The sequence below is a fragment of the Conger conger genome, chromosome 7, assembly GCF_963514075.1.
Source record: "Conger conger chromosome 7, fConCon1.1, whole genome shotgun sequence".
Taxonomy (NCBI): Eukaryota; Metazoa; Chordata; class Actinopteri; order Anguilliformes; family Congridae; genus Conger; species Conger conger.
Genome location: NC_083766.1, coordinates 11315853 through 11340982, shown reverse-complemented (window position 1 = coordinate 11340982; position 25130 = coordinate 11315853). Strand labels below are relative to the sequence as shown.

General features: G+C 39.7%; 1 protein-coding gene across 1 annotated transcript; it reads left to right on the top strand.

Annotated features, from left to right (window-relative positions):
* Nucleotides 1-12890: 12890 nt before the first annotated feature.
* On the top strand, nucleotides 12891-15708 carry LOC133133852 (BTB/POZ domain-containing protein KCTD12-like). Its single transcript, XM_061250103.1, has 3 exons — nucleotides 12891-12982; nucleotides 14509-14587; nucleotides 14847-15708. The coding sequence occupies exon 3, from the start codon at nucleotides 14851-14853 to the stop codon at nucleotides 15706-15708; it is 858 nt and encodes a 285-aa protein (XP_061106087.1). The 5' UTR covers nucleotides 12891-12982; nucleotides 14509-14587; nucleotides 14847-14850.
* The last annotated feature ends 9422 nt before the right edge of the window (nucleotides 15709-25130 follow it).

The following is a 25130-nucleotide window of genomic DNA, read 5'->3' as shown; positions in this document are numbered from 1 at the left end:
TGTTTCTGATTATGTGCGTGGATTGCAAGAATGGGTAAGAATCTGATTTTGATCACACCTCTGATCAAAGTGAATTGGTTACCGTTCATATACTGATTGCTATGCTGTGGGAATTTCAACAGTAAATGAGTTTGTCCAACCCTGTAGGTTCTTAAGGAGTAGATGTTGGATAGACGCACGCAGAAAAGAATAGTAAACAGTCAGCAGTGCGAGGCAGTGTTCTTGTGGCTCTTGTTTTATTGCAGCTCTCAGAGTGGCCATATAACTACCATTGGATATGGACACACCACTATCATAGATTAAAGGTCAGGTTCACCCCACCCGAAGATTAGCAAATGTCTCTTTCTGCCAGCTGCACTCACCCAGCACTTTGTTAAGAATATTTTTCCTTTATTACACCTACTTATTCATGCGATTATCTCATCAGCCAATTGTGACATCAGAGAAGAATGGCCAGACCGGTCAAAGTTGACAGGAAGATGACAGTAATGCAAATAACCATCAGTGGTATTGCAGAAGATCAGTTCTGAACATGCAATGAATCATAACTCGTAAGTGGATAGGCTATAGCAGTAGAAGTCTAAAAAATGAGTAATAAATACCTAATAAAGTGCTCACTGAGTGTATATGACAAAGAAAATCAAATTTTTAAATTCGGAATGTTAACTGGTTGCACCACGTTGGGCAGCAATAATTTACATTACATTACATTACATTACATTTACATTAATGGCATTTGGCAGACGCTCTTATCTAGAGCAACGTACAACAAAGTGCAAAGTGCATACCCATAACCAGGGATAAGTGCGCTGAAAGACCCTAGAGGGAAGAACAATTTCAGCTGCTACCTGCACAACAAAGATAAGGGATTTTCTTTCTTTTTTTTTCGTAATACCGCAGCACGCAAATGTATAAACAAACCGCTTACCTAGCCAAACACTCCTTACCTAGCCAAATAAAACATCCTAATACACAAGTAATTACAAGCAAACATTTCCTATAATTGGATATCAAGTCTTTCACATTGCTGTAGAGGACTGAATTTTAGCCCACTTTTGTCTTGCTACAGCATCTCTATTAGCATCAAGGGCACAGTGACAAATCCAGGAAGTCACAAAAGATCCCAGAAGAACACGCAAAGAACTGCAGGCCTCTCTGGAAAGGGAATGGGCAAATATGTGATTCATGGGAGCGCAGCAAGGTGGAACAACTGCTATCCAAGAGAAATGAAAATGCTCATCTCATATAAATAAAATAAAAAACCTGGATGACCTGCAGTTCTTTGGATGTTCTTCTGGGATCTTTACTGACTTCCTCGATGGGTTGTTGCTGTGGCCTTGGATAAATTATGGCAGGCTGGCCACTCCTGGGAAAATTGAATGTTCCAAGGAGATAATGGCAATAGAATATTGTTTTGAAGTGGATGCAGGGCCAATGACAAGGACTTCAGATCTGGAACCATTCAGTGACAAATATGCAATAAAAGAGAAAATCAGGAAGGGGGCTGTGCTTTTCACAGCACTTCCAACAGGAAGTGCCAGGTCACAAAGCATATCTCAAACTTGTTCATGAACATGAATTGGCAATTTTATTCCAATGACTCTCTACCTGTCACTGTTCCAAATAATCAATAAATACGTATTGCTTGAAAATTTTTTATTTCAGAATCTTTTTTAATTTAATTTAATTTGTAAAGTAAAAAAAGAAATGTGTCTACAGAATGGATACATCCCCTTGAACCTTTTCCACATTTTGGGTCAGTGCCATATTTTTCTCCCCTCACTTGTCCATACACGTTTCTAAACAGATTTTCTTTCGCAAGTATTGATTCTGAGAGAGAAATAAATCCTTGCAAAATCTAAATCTAAATGAAGGCAACATTATTGCAACTTCCACAAAGCTGGCATTGATATAATAAGATGATGATTTGGTCAAATTATCAAAAGGAACAAATTCATGTTTTTATTGGAATTAAAATCCAAACATGTAAAGGGCTGAATGTGTTATCTTAATGTATGCTACTACTATACTACAGTTTCTTGTTTCATAACACTAATCATGCTGTACACAAAAGGTGGCACAGATTTTTGTATAATTATTTATTTTTACAATCATATCTACTGTTTTCAAGGAGATATTGAAAGGTAATGTTTTCCACTATTGAAGCTGTTAATGCTGTCCTTTATCCTACTGTAATCTGCATGCTCAAACAATATATATATATATTATTATTATTTGATATGCAGGTTTTATGTAATGTGAAACTATTATATGGCAGTTGATTCTACCATAACTGTTAATGGACATTAATATTTCAAAGAGTTACTGTATGAACAGCCTTTTGTTCTTGAAGAGAAATTATTCTGGTCTATTTACAGCAGGGGTGTCAAACAATTCCCAGGGGAATTGGTCTTTGGAATTTTGTGGTTTCGTTTCAACCAGCTGCAACAAGGTGTGTGGATTCTTTAGCCAATCAATAACTTAAATGAGCCGCTGGTGTTGAGAACACCATGATAACCAGCTGACACTGCAGCTCTTCGTGTCTAGAGTTTGACACCTGTGATTTACATTCGGGCCCAGAATTGTCATCACTCTTGATAAAGGTGACTGACAAAAGGCTGTATAAAATAACATGGGTAATGAGCAATATTGTACTGTATTCTTAATTGGAAATGATGACAAACTTTGATACTTTAATTACTAACATTACAATACAACTATTAGAATTATTCAATTGTGAACTCCTGTACTTTGTGCACCCTTCCTTCACAAGGAGAAAAACTTGATGAACCATTCCTGTATACAGAATTTTTCTAAATCTTGTGGACTGCCCACTTCAAGCCACTTCAATTCAAGCCAAATCAAGTCTTTCAATTGAATGGAATAATTCATGAACTGGATCATAAGGTTATAAAATAAGTCTTATGTTGCCATGTTTGCTATACTATAATGATTGTCTCAGTTATTTTCATAAGTTAGCTTTGTAAAATAAAAGTGGTGTATAGATTTCTCATTTCTGTGATATCAGATATCCAGAACAGCTACCTCCACAGAGTATACAGTATAGTAATTCTGGGAGCCCCTTGACATCAGTAACCTCTGCCCACCTGGGCTCGAGGAAACTGCCTGGAGCTGTAGTCTGGGGCGGAATACATCGATGTGCCTCCCTGGAAAATAAAATTGACAAACCGAAATTCAGATTACTGGATCATCTGGCCTGTTGCTTCTGCTCACCAGAGAAAGTATTTTGTTGAGTTGAGCCATTATTTGAATGAAGTCACAAACACCATATGATCTGAATTGAGTGGCAATTGACTGGTGCCGATTTTGTTATCAACTATCAAACCTTTCCAATTCTACTTTTAATAAGTCAACCTAAATGTGAACTGAATGAAATACCTTCGGTGGGATGAACAAAGTTGTTTTTACATTAGAATCCTGCCACCAAATACATACATATACTGATTTCCATATGGGTTATAGCACTTGAGGGAGCTGGCTAACTACATCATGTAATAATGACCATTTGTGCCAGTCACGGCAGATGGTATAAGATGATCACTTACTGCCATGCCATTCTGTTGAGCAGGGGGGTCTCTGGGACTTCTGTAAGGATCATATCTGTCCGGTGAATTGTACGGATTCATGCTTGGTTGGGGATTGCCATAGGGGTTTTTGAGGGATGAGTCATTCCTGGAAGATGGACCGGAGGCATTCCTACAGCAATAAAGCACAGTCAAGACAGAGCTTAATGAGACATTCACAGCTGTAATGCCTTGAATAGCAGTTATGGCACACAGAACAGAGATAAGAAATTCTTCGGACTGACACCAGACACAGACACAGATATATACAGATGCATCTCGACAGGGGCTTAGCTTACCTGTATGCATTATATGGATGGGATGCCATGGGCATACTATCATGAGATGGCTTCAGACTGGCTGGGTGAGGCCTCTGGTCATTCTTAAATGCAGGGAGCATAATTAACAGAGTCAACATAAAAGTGATCAGCTAATAACTGTGTTCATTACACATTTATTTTGTTTGTTTCGGTATGCCTATTGTTTGACCTGTATCGCTGAATGTTTTTTTCTTATTTCTCAGCCTCATGATGGACTTTCATTGGTACAACTCTGGTCCTCATGCTCACAAACACCTATAACAGACTCCAAAGGCAATCAAAAACCTAGAATCAAGACTCAATACTCAAAGCTTTCTTATACGAGCACTAAACAAGCGATCGAATACCCTTGACAAATTCGAAACAGCTGAGATACCAACTATGGATAAAAAGGGATGTAATTTGTACATGGATTATCTGATATGGATGTAAATACCCTCACATTACAGGTGAGTGTCTGCACTTTCATCTCATATTCATTTTTTGATTCAAAATCCAATGTGCTGGAGTACAGAGCCAAAATAATTGTACCACTGCCTAAATACTAACGGTATTACTGTACTGTACCAGTTGCCAGCCATTTACCATGTTTCTTTCACATAATCACATAATCACATAATTTTAGGCGATATGCTTTTTTCAGTAATACTACTTGCATTGACTAATGCCTCATTTTAAACATGGCCTCCTATTACTGCTCTCTTCCCCTTTCATAATCTTTGTCCTAATGGTCGAAGATAAGATGAAAAATCCCATTGGAGCACGTGACTGAAAAATGCTTGAAAAGCAACAGCTTTCCAGTGCCATGAAAGCCGAAATGGGGAATGCCTTGGACATAACAGCGTTTACAAGTCATCCTGTTGGTCAACTCTGGTCATGCTGGTTTTGGTCACTTACCTGCAGGTCAGAAGCGAACACCATATTTGAGTACCCATCCACTGGGCTGGGTTCCTTTTTTTTGGAACTAAAACAAAGAGACATCCAGTATTGATTGGAAACAATGATTGGACGATTGGAAACAAAAACATTGGTACAAGCCAAGGAGGTCAGAATTACTCAGGTTTTATGTAAACATGCCTTTTTTCCAGTGCTCTGTGCAAGTCCCGTTTTGATGAATGCTCTGGATTAGAATGCTATGGACATTTCTGATGGACCTTTCTCACTTTAAAGCTTGAAATGTTTTTTCACCATTAGTTATAATAAGCAATGTACTTGACTGGCTGTACTGGTACTATGGTTAGTTACAATTATTTAGCTGATCATTTTTTTCATTTGTTTTATTTTTTTATCCCAAGCAATTTACAGTTGATTAGACTAAGCAGGGACCAATCCCCCCTGGAGTAATGTGGTTTTTGCTTGCACAGATATTATTGTGACTACACTTGGGCTTCAATCACCAACCTTCCAGGGTCCAGTCAAATACCTTAGTCACTAGGCTATAGGCTGCCAAAATAAAATACATATATTCTTTCATGATTAAACTGTTTATTTCAATGGACAAGTTTGCAATGCATTGCTAAGTTTCCTAGCCCAGTCTCTGCTGGAGGCTTGTCCCATGGCTCTTGAACCTTCCTCTGGAAGGACACATGCTAAACACACACCTTCTCTAAAGCAAATGCAAGCAGACAGCGTAAATCTACAGGCCGAGTTTAAACCAGCCAAGCTGCCTGTGTCCAGGTGCAGGCAGATCTCTGGAGGAGCTCTATTGTATGATGAGTCCAGTTCTCCCTTTCAGGACACTTGGCCTAAATCACTGCCCTATGGAAAAGTTAAGGGGAATAGCCACTTTTGACACTCTGCTGCAGGTCTTATACTTTTAAAACTGAAATTGATCAACTCCCCAGGAGTCCGCAAGCCTCACCTGCTGGTTTTAGCCCATCCCTGTCTCACCTCTTGGGTTTCTTTTTCTTCTTGGAACTGTGAGCGCAGTGGACCGCCACGCCGATGACTGCAGCCAGACCCACCCCAGGCAGCGAAGCCACTAGGGCAAAGGTTAGAACAGTCCATTCTTGATCACAGTTCTCTCCTATGTACCATTTGTCTTTGTCGTTGTTGCATCTGTTGGAGAAGGGTAAGGGGGGCAGAGGGTCAGACTGGAATGCAGAGTATAAACCTGGTTTAGAAAGTAAAAGCGATTTTGTTTCAATCACATGGATTTGCTAATTGTACAATTCTTCTGCCTGAATATATAACTAATTAGTCAAATCAGCTGGCTGAATTCATGGCTGGAGGAAACGCATGGCATGACATTTACTTTGTGACCCCTGGATTTTACAACTCTGCTGGAAGGTGAAAGGGAAAGGTGAGAACGAACAGAAAAATTATGATGTTGTTCACATACTTCCTCTCCCTTTTCATGTTCTAAATAAGTGAGTCTGATAAATGGTATTCATGCTGCAATAATGTAAAAACTTACATAGTGCCACAGTGTTTTTATTCTTGGATAACAATTGCTACTTTTTGTATGGAGGTCTCATAGTCTTAGATAAAAATATGGCTTAGATTAGGGTTAGATTTGAGATTTTCAAGAGCTAGCTTTATGTTTACTGCAAGGGTTTTTGCTTTTGCATAAATCAGATTTTCACTTTTTTGAAGTGAAACTATGTATTTTTATGCAAAGTACATTGTTCATAATAAATATATTTTTATTATTATTATTATATTTAAGGTATTTAATTCATACCTTTTTAAGTTTATTGTTTTCATTATATTTCAATTTCAAACATTGTAATAGAAGAATCACATAATTTAGAGGATTTTTGGTAGGGACAGGGTTGATGTTATAGCTTGTGTGATTTTAACCAATAAAAATGAGATCAAAGTCATTTTTGATGAAAAATCTTTCACTGAAAACATTTTTTTCAAATGTGGAAAACAATAGTAGAAATCCTAAATTTGTGATCTGTACTATTCTGCTATTCTTTATTATTAATATAAGGGGGAAATGCAAGTAAATTGATGGAACTATCTTTATTCGACATCCATTGTGGCATAAATTAACAAAAATGTGTTTTAATACATTCAAATGCAAAAATCCTAAATTTGTGAGTACTCATTAAGTACTCAATGTCCTCTCATGATGGCCTGCCATGGTACCATCTGAGCCATAGTTCCTTTTCTATGTGTTACGTTTTCTGCTTTCTAACTTCTGAATAAAGAAAACAAAATGGACTGTCCATTTCTGTACACATACGAATTTGTGGAATTTCAAGTGAACCTTCAGTTAATATTAAAATATTCTGATTATTATTAAATCAGTTAAAAGAATGTAGTGATAATAGTTTTAGCCTGAATGATAAACAAGTGAAACTTTACCTGCAGAAAAATGTCTCGGCTTTACAGGAACACTTGGAATTTTCATTGCAGCCAGCCTTATCAGGTTCCTTACATGTATCAAAGTCATCCTTTCCAGCACACTGCTCTGAAATAAAACCACAAAATCATGATTAAAAATATATAATTGAAATATAATTCCAGGGCTGAACTTTTTATTATTAAGTAACTCTATGCCTTCTAAAGTATACAACTGCAGTGGCTGTATTTCTACTGTTAGAAACATTATTAGAAAATGGAAGATAAATGGAACAGTTGAAGTCAAAGCAAGGTCTGGAAGACCATGAAAGATTTCAGATAGAATGGCTGGGGACCTGGTGAGAAATGTTCAGAAGAACCCATACATCACTGCAAAAGGGGCGCAAAAAAGAGTAGCAGACACAGGTCTAGCTGTTCACAGGACAACAATCCAACGCCCTTTAAACAACAAAGACCTACATGGCCAGAAAGAACATCCTCAACACAAAATTAAGCGTCTAAATTGTCATGCTGCATAAGCCAATTACGCATCAGCTTCAGCTCATGGACAGATGACCAGACAAAATTCTCCTTGCAAATTTTCTGCTACAGGACAAAATGCATGGTTTCTTCAATAATGGCAAGTCTGTAGCGTAGTGGTTAAGGTAAATGACTGGGACATGCAAGGTCGGTCGTTCTAATCCGGGTGTAGCCACAGTAAGATCCGCACAGCTGTTGGGCCCATGAGCAAGGCCCTTAACCCTGCATTGCTCCGGGGAGGATTGTCTCCTTCCTAGTCTAATCAACTGTACATCGCTCTGGATAAGAGCGTCTGCCAAATGCCAATAATGTAAAGTCGTCAAGGTCCCAAGACAGCAAAGCATTCCCACACCATCACACTACCACCACCGTGTTTGACTGTTGGTATGTTCAGTAACACTTTACAAGGAGGTTCATTAATTGCCCTTTAGTAATGTAGTTGTAAACATGAATTAATACATTAATTAAGCATCAAATGTACTTTTAATTAGTTAATGTAGTTGCTAACAGCTAACATATTTGTAACATAATATTTATACATTCACAACTTATAATTAGTTAACCATTAACAAATACATGAACTGACTTTTTCATTCCAGCAGCTAATGTCGTTGTTAACATGAAGTAATGATGTTCAAATACATTAACAAAGCTTTACAGATTAACTTCTCAGTAGTAGTTAGGGAACCACTACATTAGCTCATGCCAATTCATGGAACCTTATTGTAAAGTGTTACCAGATGTTCTTACTGTGAAATACTGTATTTGCTTTTTGACAGATGTAATGGGCACCATGTTGTTGAAAATGTTTCAATGTTAACTCATCTGTCCATTTAATATTAATGTTAAAAAAGCTTGGGAACCATCCAGGTGTTTTTTCGCAAATGTGAGACAAGCATTGACATTTCTCTTGGTTTCCAGTGTCTACTCTCCCGTGAATCACATTTTTGCCGAGTCTCTTTCTTCTTGTGGAATCATGATCTTTGACCTTTGACCTTAGCTGAGGCTAGAGAGGCATGCAGCTGTTTGACTTCCTGGATGAGCGCTGCGCCCTTTTCACCACTGTTCCAATTTGGAGACAACGACTCTCACTGGGGTATGGTGGTGTCCCAGAAATGACTTTGGAGTGGCCTAGTCAAGTTACTTGAAACCAATAGAGAGGTCCCACAATTAAATATAGGTCCCACAATTCACACTGCATGTCAGGACAAAACCAAGCGAAAGTGCAACAAACTCTCTGTAGACTTCCGCGATAAAATTGTGGTGAGGCATAGATTGGGCCATGGGTATAGAACCATTTCCAAAGCTTTGAGTGTTCCTAGGGGCACAGTGGCCTCAATAGTTATGAAATGGAAGAAGTTTGGAACCACCAGGACTGTGCCTAGAGTTGGCCATCCAGCTGAACTGAGTAACCGGGCAAGAAGGGCCTTGGTCAGGGAGGTGACCATGGGGAAAAGATTATCTGGTCTGAGGAGACAAAAATTGAACTTTGCGCACTATGTCTGGCGAACACCATGCACTGCTCATCACCTGGCTAATACCATCCCTACAGTGAAGCAAGGTGGTAGCAGCATTATGCCATGGGTTTCGCAGCAACAGGGACAGGAAGACTGGTCAGAATTGAGGCAACGATGAATGCAGCCAAATACAGAGAGGTCCTTGAAGACAACCCGCTGCAGAGTGCACAAGACCTCAGACTGGGGCGACTGTTCACCTTTCAACAGGACAATGACCCAAAGCATACAGTCAACACAACACTGGAGTGGCTTTGGGACAAGTCTCTGACTGTCCTTGAGTGGCCCAGCCAAAACCCCAAAGAACATCTGCAGTGAGACCTGAAGATCCAATCTAAAGGGGCTTGAAAGGACCTACCAGGAAGAATGGGATACATTGCTTAAATCCTGGTGTGCATTGCTTGTACAGACTTACCCAAGAAGACCCAAAGCTGTAATTGCTGCTGAAGGGGCTTCTACAACATACAGATTTAAGGGTCTGAATACTTTGAGATTTCTTTAAATATAAAATTCCAAAAACATGTTTTCACTTTGTCATTATGGGTTATTGAGTGTAGATTGATGGGCAAAAATTGTATCCATTTAAAATGACATCTGCAACACAATAAAGTGTGAAAAATGTGAGGGGTCTGAATACTTTCTGAAGACAAGAAATTTAAAAACAAGGTAAGATTCTTCTCATTCTGGTTTGCCTTTGCCACTTTCACATGCCTTTTTTTTTTTTTACAACACGTTTCAAAGATTTTCTTGATTTTCAAAATAGAAAATAGAAAATAATAGAAAATAAACATTACTATTCAACTTAATTCTAATGCTTATTTAGCTGAATATAAGTACAGACACTACTGAAAACCGAGATTTCACAAAATGGCATACAAGCATACAAGTACACAACATCCAATATCCATGAAGTTGCTTTCAATCTTTATCTAGCTTTCTATCTTTCAACCAAATGTATTTCATGAACACAAAAACTTCTTAATAATTGACGTGTATTTTTCCATTAACTTGAAACCCATACAAAAATAAAGAATGAAATAAGCTTTGTTCCTTACGGTCTGGCTTTGTTGTTGAATCAGTGGCTTCGGGTGTGAGGGCTGAAATTGTGGGAATTGTTGCATCACTTCCATCTGTTGGATTTGTTGTATCTGTTGTACTAGCTGGATTTGTTGTATCTGCTGTACTAGCTGGATTTGTTGTATCTGCTGTACTAGCTGGTTTTGTTGTATCTGTTGCATCTGTTGCAACAGTTGGAGGTTCTGAAGTTGATTGACCAGTTGTATCCTTTATAAATGTAGAAGTGCTGAGGAGCAGGGTGAATCCTAGTAGAGCCCACAACTTCATATTCATGCACTGTCCTGAATAAAAACTGCTAAGTGTGCTCAGAGAGCTGTTATTTATTATACACACACCCTAACACGTATGCACCCATCTCCGAGGGACTCATGCTGATAATGATTAACTTGAGGAAAACAACATTCAACATTGAAAGGAATGGTACAACGGCAAAAACAGCTGGTACAACGGCTGATTGGTACAACTGATGTACCAACAGCTGAAATAATTATTTAAAGTTGATAAAAAGCTTCATACTAAAATAAAATAGGATCAGACCAAAGCAGACTGATGTCAGCTTCCTGTAGTATTCCATGACAGTCTTAAGCAGAATGATGACACCACTGTCCAGAATAAAATCCAGATTGTGTGAGTGTTGGCTGTGGCTTGGAGTCCCATGGCATTACATATAGCTGGCTGTAGCAACTTGCAGGGATAGTGTTCTTCAAATTGAACAGTAGGAATCTGCTCAGGTGCTGTCACTGTGCTGTGAACAATGAGATGGGTTTCATTCTAAGAGCATGAGATAAGTTGCTGTTATTTATTTGTACAATAATACAATCATTAAATGTATATGTTAGGAAAATGTTTGATAAAGGAACAAATCACCATTAATTATCATCAATCAATCAACTAGATGACTACCAACAGTCAAAATGTGATTTATCTCTACTGGCCTGAAACATCAATCCTACAAAATCCTCCCACGTCAGCTGACACAATACCGACATCAGAACTGTTGAAGTGCTTTCGAAACAACTTTGTTATCTGCAAACCCCTACAATAAACATCCATAGCTTACTGCTGAACAAAGTCTATGTTTTAATCTCAGGTGACAGTTTAACTGGGTGATGTTCAGTAATAAAGACATGCATAAAAAGAGTTTGTGACTTTTTAACTTTTATTATTTGATTAAATGTTTTAGCGGTCCGGACCTGCACAAAATGGAGCCAATGCCAACAATCGAGTTACTTAAAAAAAAAAGAAATATATTTCATCTCTGTTCATCTTTATTCCTTGTAATATTTCATCAAATCCAAAATGTTTAATAAAAAGGTAAATGCCTATAAAGATAACCAAGTGCAAGGTTCTGGGAAAATTGTCCCATGCCGAACCATATTAAGACACACCCATATTCAAAGAGATAAGAGGATCATAGATGAACATTGCCCTGTTAAATCCAGCTCAAAGCAGTGTTTCACAGTAATATTTCTCAGATACAAATATAAGCACTAATCCAGAATGATTATAATGGTTCTGGAAAGAATCGCACACATTAGCTCTAACACAAGGCTGGGAGACTTATGAATACAGTATAATTACTTCAGTGTTCATGATTCAGGCCACACAATAAATGTTTGTTATATGAAGTAGTTATTCAGATTAATGTACACATTCATTCCTTGCCGGGATAGCAACTGAGGTGGAGTAACTTGCAACTTAAAGGTACAATAGGTAATTTCGGACTCAACTAACGGTCAAGAGAGGAATGCCACCAACAAACACCCTCAAATCACAACACTGTTTATACTTCGTCTATCAATATAACACGTAATAAAGCGTTATTATACAGTTCAGTGTTCTCATGCACTGTTTTGGAGCCTGCCGTCTTTTCGTAGTGTTCTAGTAAGAAAATGTTCGCCGAACAGGTGACTTTAGGAAATGTTGACTTTAGTGTGCTATGCAACACTATTTATTTTTTGAAGTTTACACTTCAGCTAACCAACCAGTAAGACACGTATTTGGCTATGTAACTAGCCGGCTATATAACTAAGATATGATAATCTACTACAAACGATGCAGCTGTAACTTTGAAGTAAGTTTGAGACAAATAAAAGTTTAGCTAAACACGCATGATTGAACACGTAGAGATAAAAGGAAAGTGTAGCTGCCTAGATTGCACTCCAAACAAGCGATCACTGAAACTCTGATACCAGTTCGTTATCAGTAGCAACAAGTAAATTAGCTATTAGTTAGTTTGCCGAATTTACAAATATCCACAACGCTTGCGCAATTATGGTCGCAACGCTCGCTACTATGTTCGTGTGGCTTCAGGTGGATATTTGTAAATTCGTCGAGCTAACTATGGCTAATTTTGTTTGTTGCTACTGATAGCGAACTAGTATCGTTTTATAACTAGATATGTATTCTTCGCATGGATAATAACCAATTGTATACACAGTTTCAGCGATCGCTTGCCTGGAGTGCAATTTGGGCGGCTACCCGCGAACATTCAGAATAAGCATCGCGCCATTGCATTGGCTGTGGCAATTAGAACCAATTTTCAACCAATGAGCTTGTATTATTGTACATCTGTACAATGTTTTGGTACAGAGTGATGGCCTGTCAACTGTATATTTTGAAACCCGAATTTAAGGACTATAAACACTGGCAGAGGGTGAGTCAACATGTCAGTGAGCTTTTTTCAAGGACAGGAAGGGATTGTAACAAGGTTTTAACACAAAAATCTTACCTATTGGACCTTTAAAGTACAAATTACTATATACTTTGCAAGTATTTCAAATATTGCAGATTCAACTGTTTGGCATAGGAGTGCCATGTGATACATCCATGCCAACATAAGCCAATGCTAATTTTGAGCTACACTCTTCAGTGTGTTATGTTTCATAAGACTCAACTGATTAAAAAGGGGCAGATGAGAAACTGACCCAAGCCAATCATGGCCAATTAATGAAGACAGCAGCAACCAAATATACTGAAGCGCCCTCCAAATGTATGGGAACAGTGCAATGAAATGTATTATTGTTCCCAAACCTGTTCTTGGAGATCTACCATGCTGTAGCTTTTACACAAAAAACTAAGCACTAAGTGGAGGATTCAACAGCTAGAGATTAGGCTGCTGATTAGTAGAATGAGCTGTGAAAAAGTATGGTTGAAATGAGAACAGGGTAGAGGTAGAGGTTTTTCTTGGGATGAATTCTGATGTGAGCATTAACATTGTATCTGCTCAGATCCACTAAATGCCTCAAAACCCTACTGCACAGCACTTCACCTTGCAGCCAGGACAATGAGCCCAAACACACTGTTAAAGCAAAGGAGTTTCTCAGTGAAAAAGTGAATCTAATCCAACTGAACCCTTGCTTCAATTGCTGAAGAGGAGACTGAAGGCAAAAATCCCCCAAAATGAACAGGAATTAAAGATGACTGCAATACAGGCCTGGCAGAACACCACCGGGGAAGATACCCAACATCTGGTGATGTCTATGGGTTGCAGACTTCATACAATAATCAAATGCAAAGGATTTGCAACGGAGTCTGAAATATGACTTTATTTAAGATTATGTTAATTTGACAAATTACTTTTGGTCTCCTAAAATGGTGGGGACTGCATATAAAATGGCTGTAATTCCTGCACAATTCAGATTAGACCTTAAATTAGAGCTGACAGTATGCACTTCATCCTCATATTCATTGTTTTATTTCAAATCAAATGTGCTTGAGTACAGAGCTAAAATAACAAAAATTGTGTCGCTGTCCAAATACTTACAGAATTTGTAAGTGACTGCAATATTGCTAGATATATTTTATATGTACAACTTAACAAACACACACACAGAGTACTCTAGGATTGAGTCAACAAAAACGTCTTCATAGAGTAGGTGGGGTTTTGTGGAGATTATAACCCTGTAGCGGAGCTTCTCACTGTAAGGGCCAGCAAAGGACAGACCAATGATATCAGGGAGAAAGCCATTCATTTTAGTGGGTCATATTGGATGATGGCTTTTTAATTCAGTGCAACAGTTAATGCAGCGCTGAAATGGTATCCGGATACTAATCTTTCAAGTACTTTTCTTCAGCAAGTAGCCAAATTTGTTTTCTTTTCTGAGGTGAATTTCATCACAAACAAATAAGTTCAAGGATAAACATTTTATCATCATGCTCAATTACAACTGTATTTAACAGAGCTCAGCATACCAGTGGAGGATCTTACCAAATCAACTTGGATTTATAACAAGGCTTTTACTTTGAATAACAGTACCAGGTATTTATATACATATATTATTGATACTGTCCTTTCTTGTTCTGCATTTAAACTCTTAATTCTAAATTCATTTTCCTAAATGACTCTGAAGGTGTTATTTTTAGGTGGGAGCGATGGTTTCATTGCAAAACTGATGGCACATTTTATGTGTCTCACAAGCCTCCATAATAATTGAGATTGTGATACTGTGATGCTTACACTCTTGTGACCCCATTCAGTGTTTAATGTCTCTGGTGGTTCTGTGCTTGGTTTCCCACAGACCCATGGCTTTACTTAAGAGCGCCTGCACCGTTCCGGATGATGAGTTGCTCTTCCCAGAGATTGTGGAACTCAATGTGGGTGGCCAGGTGTACATAACCCGCTACTCCACGATAATCAGCTTCCCAGATTCCCTTCTCGCGGAGATGTTCACTTGTAAGAGCAACAAAGGGCTGGCACGTGACACCAAAGGCCGTTTTTTTGTGGACCGCGACGGGTTTCTTTTCCGCTACGTCCTGGACTACATGCGTGACCGTCAGCTGCAGCTCCCAGAACACTTTCCTGAGCGCGCGAGGCTCCAGCGGGAAGCAGAGTTCTATAAGCTGCCTGAACTGGCTAAAATGCTGGCAACCAGGTTTGCCAGACACACCCTGGGTAATGAAGGTTGTCAGAGTGACCCTGAGGATTTCCCTTCCAAAACCAACATTTCCCATAACCTGGACCCCCTTAACGCAGCTGCTGCTCCCTGCACCAATCTGGTGGTGGAGGGAGGGGGGTGCAGCCACCGCTTTGGCTTCATTACCATTGGTTATGAAGGCTCATACACAATGGGCCAGGACAGCCAAACGGGTGGCAAGTTCCGCCACGCGGAACGTATAATGGTGTGTGGGAAGACCTCACTGGTTAAGGAGGTTTTTGGGGATACACTCAGTGAGAGCCAGGATTCAGACTGTCCACCGGATAACTACACATCTCGCTCCTATCTGAAATTCACCTGTCTAGAGCAAGCCTTTGATAAGCTGGCTCAGGCTGACTTCACTTTGGTAGCCTGCAATTCAACTGGAAACTGCTCCTTTGCTCATGACCAGGCAGATGACAAAATCTGGACCAGCCACACAGAATATGTGTTCCACTGTAAGTGAGCCCTACCAATCCTCCCCACATCTCCCCTGGCCTCTGCTGCTCTCTGTGATACACGATTGCTGTACTTATAGATTCCCCTTCCCTGCCAACCCCATGAAATCCACCCTCTGATGTCCACCACCACTCTCCGCAAGTCAGCACTTCCCATTTCTAAGACAACAATATTACTATCTACCAATAGCAGCTCCCTGAGCTGTTTCAGCCAGACAATTCTACTAAACTCTTCCATTTGGAGAAATGGAAAAAGGGCAGGGGAGCTATAACTCAGTTGAAGTATCCAATCAGGCTGGCCAGAAAATAATCAGTTGCCTTCAGGAACATCACCACCACCATATGTGATACAGCTTACCAGTATTCTAATAAATGTTAATTTCACTTTTCACTGTTTTGATCTTCATTGCCTGTAGGTTATGTAATATTGCTGCCTGAAGCCACGAGACTTGGAAAGGCTGATATAAATAAATAAAAAAAGGTTTTATATTGATTCCAGCTCAATAATTCACTTTGTCACCATATTGATCAGTGAATGTTCCCCCTCTACCTCTAAAAGCTGGATCATATTGGTCTCAAAATCCGATATTGATTTTAACAGTAAAGTTCACATAACCACAAAATGACTCAAAGTAAGTCCACTAACTGGTAAAGCTTTACATATATACCCTCACTACAGAAATTTCAGGTCTGCATACAGCATTAATTACAGTAAAACAACCTGCCCCTGATTTGTATACAAAGTATTACTATATTGACATAACAACACAATAACTTAACAAATCAACAAATCAGCACATGAGGAGATATTAGCCAAAGAAAAAACACCTATTCCAACAACATTAACTTTGTGTTTTTACCGTATTGTTACCATTGATTGATTGTCCCTTTGAGTCATCCACATCTCACCTGACTCACGTCATAATTGATAATAAACTGTCTGGCTGCATATTTGATGGGGAGATAATCATGAAGTTCTCTTACCTGTACAGGTAAGGACATGACTGGCTGTATGGAGAAGGATGCACTGCTGACCAGTGAGACCGGTAAAAACACCCCCATCATATTCAAAACTATGTTTTAAATGAAATTTGCTGAAAGCCTGAAAAACAGGAAATTAAATTGATCAGGTGATATAGTGGTTTCCACATTTAAGCTTTTGGATGCTCTTGTCAGGGAGAGAGTGGGGCAGAGTTTCATGATGTTTTTGAGGTGGTAGAACAAAGTTTTGCACAGCTGCTTGTGTCGAATATGGTTGTTGAAAGTCAAAGAGGGGTATAATGTGATGCCCAGGTTGGAGACTGAGGTAGACAGAATGATGTTCTGGCCAGCAATAATGAGATGGGTTCAGGGAGAGTGGCGGAGCTGGTGGGGGGTGCCAACAAGGTGGGCATCGGTTTTTATTGCTGTTCAGTTGCAGGAAGTTTATCTTCATCCAGGCTCTCCTCAAGGCTGCTGTTGAGAAGCTTGCAGGCAGCCCAGGGTGCAGTTTTGATGTACAGCTGCATGTCATCAGCCTAGAAATGGAATGAAATTTCATGCTGACTGATGACGCAGCCTAGGGGGAGCATGTATAAAACGAACAGGAGTGGTCCGAGGAAAGACCCTTGTGGGACACCACTGGTGATGTAGTGAGTCTGGGACCTGGACCTGCTAAGATAGACATAATCATGGAAATAAGAATAAAACCAGAGAGTTTGATGGTGTATTGAAGGTATTTGATTGTATGGATGCAGGGTGGGATGAGTTAGTCGGTTGGGAGTGGGTTGAGGGTGCTTGTTGAAGATTTAATCTTTGAGATCCTTCAACCTCCCCCTGTGTTATTTCCAAGAAGCCAGAGAGAGGCTGGGATAACACAGGCAGAGGGTTATGGGGAGGAGGTGACAGAGCAGTGGAGCTGGAGATGAGGGATTCATATTTCTGACCTTGGTTTTAAAAAAGCCAATGAAGCTGTTTTCCTAGGTGGGTTTGAAGGTGGACTGGGGCTTGAGGAGGTGGTTTATGGTGGAGAACAGGTGCCTTGGGTCAGCGCAGTTTTGATCTATGTCAGTCCAGCCAGCATCTCAAAATCCTCTGAGATGCTGGCTGGGCTGACACTTTTCCAGTAACGGAACCATAAGCGTTGATTTGTCTGAGTTATGGAAGGCAAGAATGTGAGGTCCGTTGAAACAACTTTGTGGTCTGACACACCAAGGTCATTCACATTTAAGTTGTTGATAGGGACAGAATCAGTGATGACCAGGTCAAGTATGTGTCCCCGGGTGTCAAACTTAATAACAGAGTGACATATAGGTGAATCGACAGGGATATTGAAATCCACAAGGAGTTGTGGAGGTGGAGCAGAGGGATATGAGAAGGTTGTAGATTTTAGATATTACCATTGTATACCATCATTGTAGATTTCAGATGTGCATAGCCATGGTCGTTTAACTGTGTTTCTTTACATGAATGTTAAAGTTCAAGTGACTTATGGGGTGGGTCAGAGGGCTGAAAATCATGCATGGAAAAGTGAAGATGGTCAGGGAGACGCAAATGCAACATTTTTTGTAAATCCAATGAAAACCACCACTAATCACGTGAACTTCTGTTCTTTGGTGGTGACAGGGGCGTCCGTTTAGCAAAAGTAAGGTCTTAAGAAGGGATTTTAAGAGAATTGAATTTGTTCAGCAGTTATATTTATGGTTTGGTGATCAGTTGCGTTTTTGGTTTAGTGATCAGTTGTGTTTGTGGTTTTGTGATTAGTTGTGAATTAGTTTGGTGATCAATTGTGTTTTTGGTTTGGCAATCGGTTTTGTTTATGGTTTGGTGATCATTTATGCCAATCAATATTAATGGTGCTTCTAATCACACAATGCCATATACAGCAGTTATTCACAAGCATGCAGCAGCTCAAATAAATCAATAGAACATGCCACCCACTGGTTCGGATTAGTATTAACACTGTCCAGTAGCTTTCTCGGCTTGGCCAATACTATGAAAAAATAATATCATATTCTGTTAATCTATTCCAAATTGTATACCTTTAGAATTAGGACTAGGCCAGATGTTGCACCATATTTACTGTAGATCTCCCATACATCATAGTGTTTCCCTTGTCCCTTATTAGGGAGGTTTGTGACTGTATGACAGATCAAGTGTTACATGCTTTTCAGTATTTTCAGTTGTCTTCTGTACTGAAACTTCAACTTGATATCTAGCAGCATGCAAAATATAGTCTTATAGACTTCACAGCTGTTTTTCAAGTGACAGAAAAAAAATTAAAACAGCACAAGCCTTTCAACTACTGTCTAGTATTTACAATATATGTATTATAACACTTATTTCTGCCTGTACAACTAACCTGACAACATGTCCCCTGTCTTTCTGAAACAGCAGACAACTCATTGAGTCCCATTTCAGCAAATTACCCTCAATCTGCCCTGGACAAACTACCAATGAGAGATCCATGCATGACCAAGGCCTGCTACCATAGCGACAGTGCCACAGAACTGGACATGAGAAATGGATCCTCTCTTTGCCTCCATTCATCTTCACCTCCTCCACAATCTCCACCTCCTCCACAATCTCTACCTCCCCCACTGTATTCACCTCCACCACAATCTCCAACTTTTCCACAATCTCCACCTCCTCCACTGTATTCACCTCCACCACAATCTCCAACTTTTCCACAATCTCTGCCTCCTCCACTGTATTCACCTCCACCACAATCTCCAACTTTTCCACAATCTCTACCTCCTCCACTGTATTCACCTCCACCACAATCTCCAGTTCCTCTACAATCTCCAGCTCCACCACAATCTCCAGTTCCTCTACAATCTCCAGCTCCACCACAATCTCCAGTTCCTCCACAATCTCCACCTCCTCCACAATCTCCACCTCCACCAAAATCTCCACTTCCTCCACAATCTCCACCTCCACCAAAATCTCCACCTCCTCCACAATCTCCACCTCCTCCACAATCTCTGCCTCCTTCACCTCATCATCCTTCACTACCTTCTTCACAATTACCACCTCCACACCAATCTCCTCCTCCTCTCCCTTCTCCACCTCCTCCACAATCTCTACCTCTTCTACTAACTCCACCTTCTCCACCTGAGAGCCCTGGACTGCCTCCTCCACCTTCCCCCACCTCCCTTAATCCTCTACCGTCTCCCCCTACGCCCCAACCACCACCACCCGAGCCCGTAGTCCGCCCCCGTAGACCTGTGCCCAAAACGTTGCCCAGACAAGCAACCTGTAATGACGGGGGTCCCCCAAGCCCTGATCTGGACGAGGAAGAGAAAATAAGAATGAAGGAAGACCTGAAGAAGTGTATTGAGGATTTCAAGAACATCCGCATCCCAAAGCTCTTTCCTAATCGCAAGAGGCACTGGCAGAATGACCTGCTGAAGAAGTACAATGCTTAGCGCTCTACTACGACACACAGTTACACTCCTGCCCAGAACCACTAGTCTGACTTGGACATTAACTGCATCTGTGTCCAGGGCAGTATTGCCATCTATAGACAGTATTTCTATCTGAGGGAGGTTGAACTTTAACTGAACCTATACTATGCTTTGGAAGGTTTTCAACACCCAAGTTTCATAATGCAGGGGACTCGATGTTCCAGGATCAATGGCGCAGGGCACAGTCAATGGTGAGGTGTGTAGATGCACTGGGCGTGGCTATTGAATGTTGGTATTTTCCTGACCAGAGGTAAGGAGCACACAGCTCAAGGTGCATGGCGCCTGTGGAAAATGTGTTGAATCATGCTGAATATATTATCAGTGATTGTGCATGGTGGTATCTTCATTCATTCATAGCCAATCAAATGTACCATTCTCATTCTCATTCCCTTTAAAATCCGTGCCCATTGCGCTGGGCGAATTGCGAATTTCTGTCTATGCCTGCAATGGAAGATGTAGATAAGCAGGAGGTGCAGAGTTGGACTGTCATTTCTTTCAGAAATTGAGTTTGAAGATCTCATAAATCAGAGTAATTTGATTGAATTTGTTATTATTTTATTCCATCAGAAAAAAATATTGCCTAAACTTTAGTCCGGGCCTGTTTAAATTTTCCATCAGTAATTTGAAATAAAGTATAAAAGCTAAATTTCGTTTTGCACAATTTGCACAAATGTCACTTTATGTAGAAAAAAACATTGATTGGCTTTTGAATAGGCTATAAATATGCTAACATTGCTTGGGAAAGACCCAAAATTGACCATCCGCCTGGGCTGTGACTTACATCATAGACATTGTCTGAGCAGGCAGGCAGCAAAGTCCAGAGTGTTGCTGCACAGAAGAAATCCAAAAGGTGAAGAAGTAGATTGATCAAGCACAATAGTCCACTCAGATACCACTGGAATGATGATGGATGATGTTTAAACAAAATGTCTAAAGTTAGCATTGAGTAAAGAACACACAATTCCCTCATCATGGTTCAAATAAAGTAGGCAATATATTTTTCAAATATCGCATTACAAATTACTACCACCCTACAAACTATGTATAGTCTCACAGACATATTTCATCATTATCTCCCTGCTAGTTGAATGCAGTCTTTTTATTTTTTTATTTTCTCCTCGACCAGGCTTTTAAACTGAAACACAAGCCCTACCGCAGATGGTGGTTATCCTTTAATAGTCGCTGGCAGCAGGTATTTGCACTGGATGCTCGATGCAGACGAGTCATCCTTGGGATCTGACTGGAATGAGGTTATCCTCCCTCTAGTGCCAGGGTTCCTGCAGCCCACAACCACTTTTGAGAGTTTCACATGCATCAAGTACATTTATGAAAACATAACATTTTTTATTGTTTAATAGCAGAGATTGGGATTCTAGAACAAGATTTACAGTAATCCTAACATCATCTACTTTACTGTATTACCAGGGGTTATAAAGATAAAGATAATGTTGGATTATCATTCAGTATTATAACCCCCTGCAGATTTAAGATCAGTGTCAAAGGTTCACAGTGAAATGTTCATCAGAACCGTGATCAGACACTCACAGACCGCTGTGAGTCATGAAATACCTTGACTATCACTAACAACACAGTAACATTACTGGTCTACTCTACATTTGAACAACGTATTTAATCTCTGTTAGCCCTATGATAAAGCAGCTGTTTGGCCTATAGAATGGCCTACAGGTAGTCTAGTGACTCTGGATAAGGGTCTGCCAACATACTTAATAATGTAATATGAATTCTTCCTCACCTCTTTGGAAGCTTCTGCTGTTTGTGCATACTTCCAGCAAGATGTGTGTAGACAGTGTAAAAAACTGAATAGAACAGTAATACAGTTAAGGGAGAAATGTAAGAATGTACAAGTTCAAGCAAGATATAAAAGAAGATACAGGGTCAGAAGCTCTGACAGATGATTTCATAAAATTGGAGACAAATGCCTTGTCCCCTCTGCTATAAAATTTGTGGTTGGGACAGCAAGGAGCTGTAGAGAACCAAAGTGAGGCAGAGTGTATGCTTTTAAGAGATCAGCAAACATATGAATATGAATGGGAGAGAGAGGGAGGCAGGGAGGCCCACCTTGACATTTCCATCTCCATTATTAAAGGTTGAGCTGTAATCCTGCCTGGATTATTTAATATCCTAATTCCACTCTGATATTTAGCTCATGAGTCAGCCCGCTTCACCACAGCCTCTGCATATCCTTCGCCTGCTGCCATACAAACCTATGAACGCCTCCCAACATAAATAAATGCACCAAATTGGCTGTCAGAGTTGGTCACTTCATACATAAATCTACATCAGTAGTGGTAGTGCTGGAGGGGGGTGGGTTGAGAATGTGAGCTAGTTTTACATGAAAAACCACCATGAATATGATGGTTGGCATTATGCTACTTTTTAGTCGTTACCTGTGCTTTCTGCATTCTTACAGTATGGCTTCACCTGAGAAATTAGGCTGTCTGTGCTCATCCTTTAAATGTAACATTTTCATTCATTTGCTGACAGCTGGCTTTACAGTGGTGTTTAAGAATGAATTTGTCTGAATGGATTGTACACCAATGAATGAAAGCAGTGCTCTGGACAAGAGTACCTGCTAAATATCTAAAATGCAAATGTAATGTAATGTAATGTACCTCCAACGAACAGCTTGCACAGCACAGTTTCTAGAGGTTGTGCATATGAACAGATGAGCATTTATTCACAGTTGTACACATATGAATATGAATTAGTCAGTACTAATTTCCTTCTCAACAATACAATTTCTATATGGTATTTATGAATATACAGATGGATAAAACAGCTCCTGGTCCCATTGGTACAGACAAGCATGATGGATAGAATGGAAGGTACATTTACTTGTGATATTAAAAAGTGCTTTATCTTTGAAAATGTGAATGCATTTAACATTGACTGGAGACGTGGATATAAATGTACCGTTGAATAAAGCAATAAAAAGCAGGGCAGCCCATGCTAGTGTGGTAGAAGTGAAATCGTTATTTTTGCTATAAACTTTATAAATAGATCTTGTCTCAGAGTAAAACTAAAAAACAAGGTATTTATATAGCAAAAAGTATATATTAGAGGTCCAATTTATCATTTAGACAACCCATAACTTGTCAAACAGTCTTTCAAATAATGATTTAGTTTTATCCAGTGATAAATGTTAGCTGTAGTAACTCCACTTGCCAGGAATTAGAGTAAAAGCTTTACAGCAGGCTGTTAATGTTGAGCAAGCAGCAGTGGTGCAATCATAAAGCGATTAGCAAGAGTACCAGTGTGTTCTGTCTGGTTGCTGTAGATCTCCCCTAATCCATGCCTGCGCCCGGTCTTCCATTAAATAATAATGCTCCATTGCTCACATGGAGAAACGCATCAGTTGACTTTAGAAATAGGGCTATAGTCAGGGTCCTTGTAACTCTCCAGTTCAGGAGAAAATGGAAGCCCCAGTGGTTAGCGAGGCTATGTGAAATTCATAGACTCACTGGCATTTCTGTTTGTGCAAACAGATTGTGGTTGCAGAACAAAGGGGAAATCAGCCATAAATTATGTATGTTTCTTTAAGAAAAGCACTGACACTTTACTTCATCAGTAACTTCGTATTATTTTTTGCAACCAATTTTTTTGTCTTTGACTTTTTCTCTTATTACAATGCAAAGAAAAGAAAATAATACATTATGAGGCAACTCATTATGAGGCGATAACCGAATTGAAATACCTTAATCGAAAGTACACCAAAAAAAAAAATACAATCCTTCTCATCTTATTCCTCATTCATCATGGTGTCCCTTCCCCCCCTCTTATCCCCTCTGGTAAAAACTCCCTCAGTGGTAATATCTAATATCTACGCCAAGGCTGCCCCCGGGATCTGGCTCCATGTAGGCCAACCAAATTTTACCACACCGGATTAGACTAATCTGCAGCTCGGTAAGAGTTATTACAGTATGTTAGGGCCTTGGTGCTGTGTCAGGGCCAGAGCAAGACCCCCAGGAACTTCAATGGGCAACCTTGATCCCATTTGTATTCTGCTGTTTGTATCCTCAACTGACGTCTGACCCATTCTACCAATCACAATCCTGCTGATTTACTAAATGTTGGGGAAATGAAAAAATATTGAAATGAAAAACAATTTTTTGGTCAAATATTAAGTGACGTTTTCATCTGCAATGGGCTTCACCAGTGGAAAGTTATTACTGTTCAGATGGATCATGCTCTCCTGAAAACAGGATACAGTGGAGGTGGTGATTCAGAGCTGGAATGTTCTCTGGAGCCAACCTGGTAAACAGATTTTGAAGTTCTGCACATAACATGTAAATTACAAATGAATTTGCTTTTTTTAGTTCTCACCAAAAAACCCAAAATGTGCAAGTATGATGACCCCATCCATAGATGGTCCATAGATGTTCCCTGGTGCAGGCAGATTCTTGATAATACTGAGGTGGCACTATTATGATGAAAATATTTCGAAGTAGTAGAAAATCCGAAGCGGTCTGTCAGTGGCAATAATGTTCAATTAAAGGAACACACCAACATTTTGGGAAATAAACCTTTGTTCCAACTTACCCAGACTTAATTAAATCAAACTGCTCGTTTAACATTTTTGTGCATTCAGTAGCTCGGATTCCATGCTACCATAATGTTTTAGCATAGCACAAAAACAGAGCCAGTGAAAATGAAATCGAACACTCGTCTAAGTCTGGGCAAGTCTGAAACCTATGCCATGCCAAGCCAAGCAGCAAGCGACCACTGGCAAAAATAAATGTGGCAAATACTGTATTAATTAACTAGTTCTACTTCAATAGAGTGAATATCTCTCACAAGTGACAGAAATCATTACAGCTAATCACAACCTGTTAAAGCAAGAAACACCGGTTATCAAACACTGGTTACCAGGCATACCTGGAAAGGCTTTTCAAAAAGATCACCAATGTGTGTGAAAAGACTAAACTGGTACAGGTGATGACAGAATATCGCCCACCTCTGCATGT

Bases quoted from the DNA above. Each gene is read 5' to 3' on its own strand.
- LOC133133852 (XM_061250103.1), top strand. From the start codon at position 14,851: ATGGCTTTACTTAAGAGCGCCTGCACCGTTCCGGATGATGAGTTGCTC.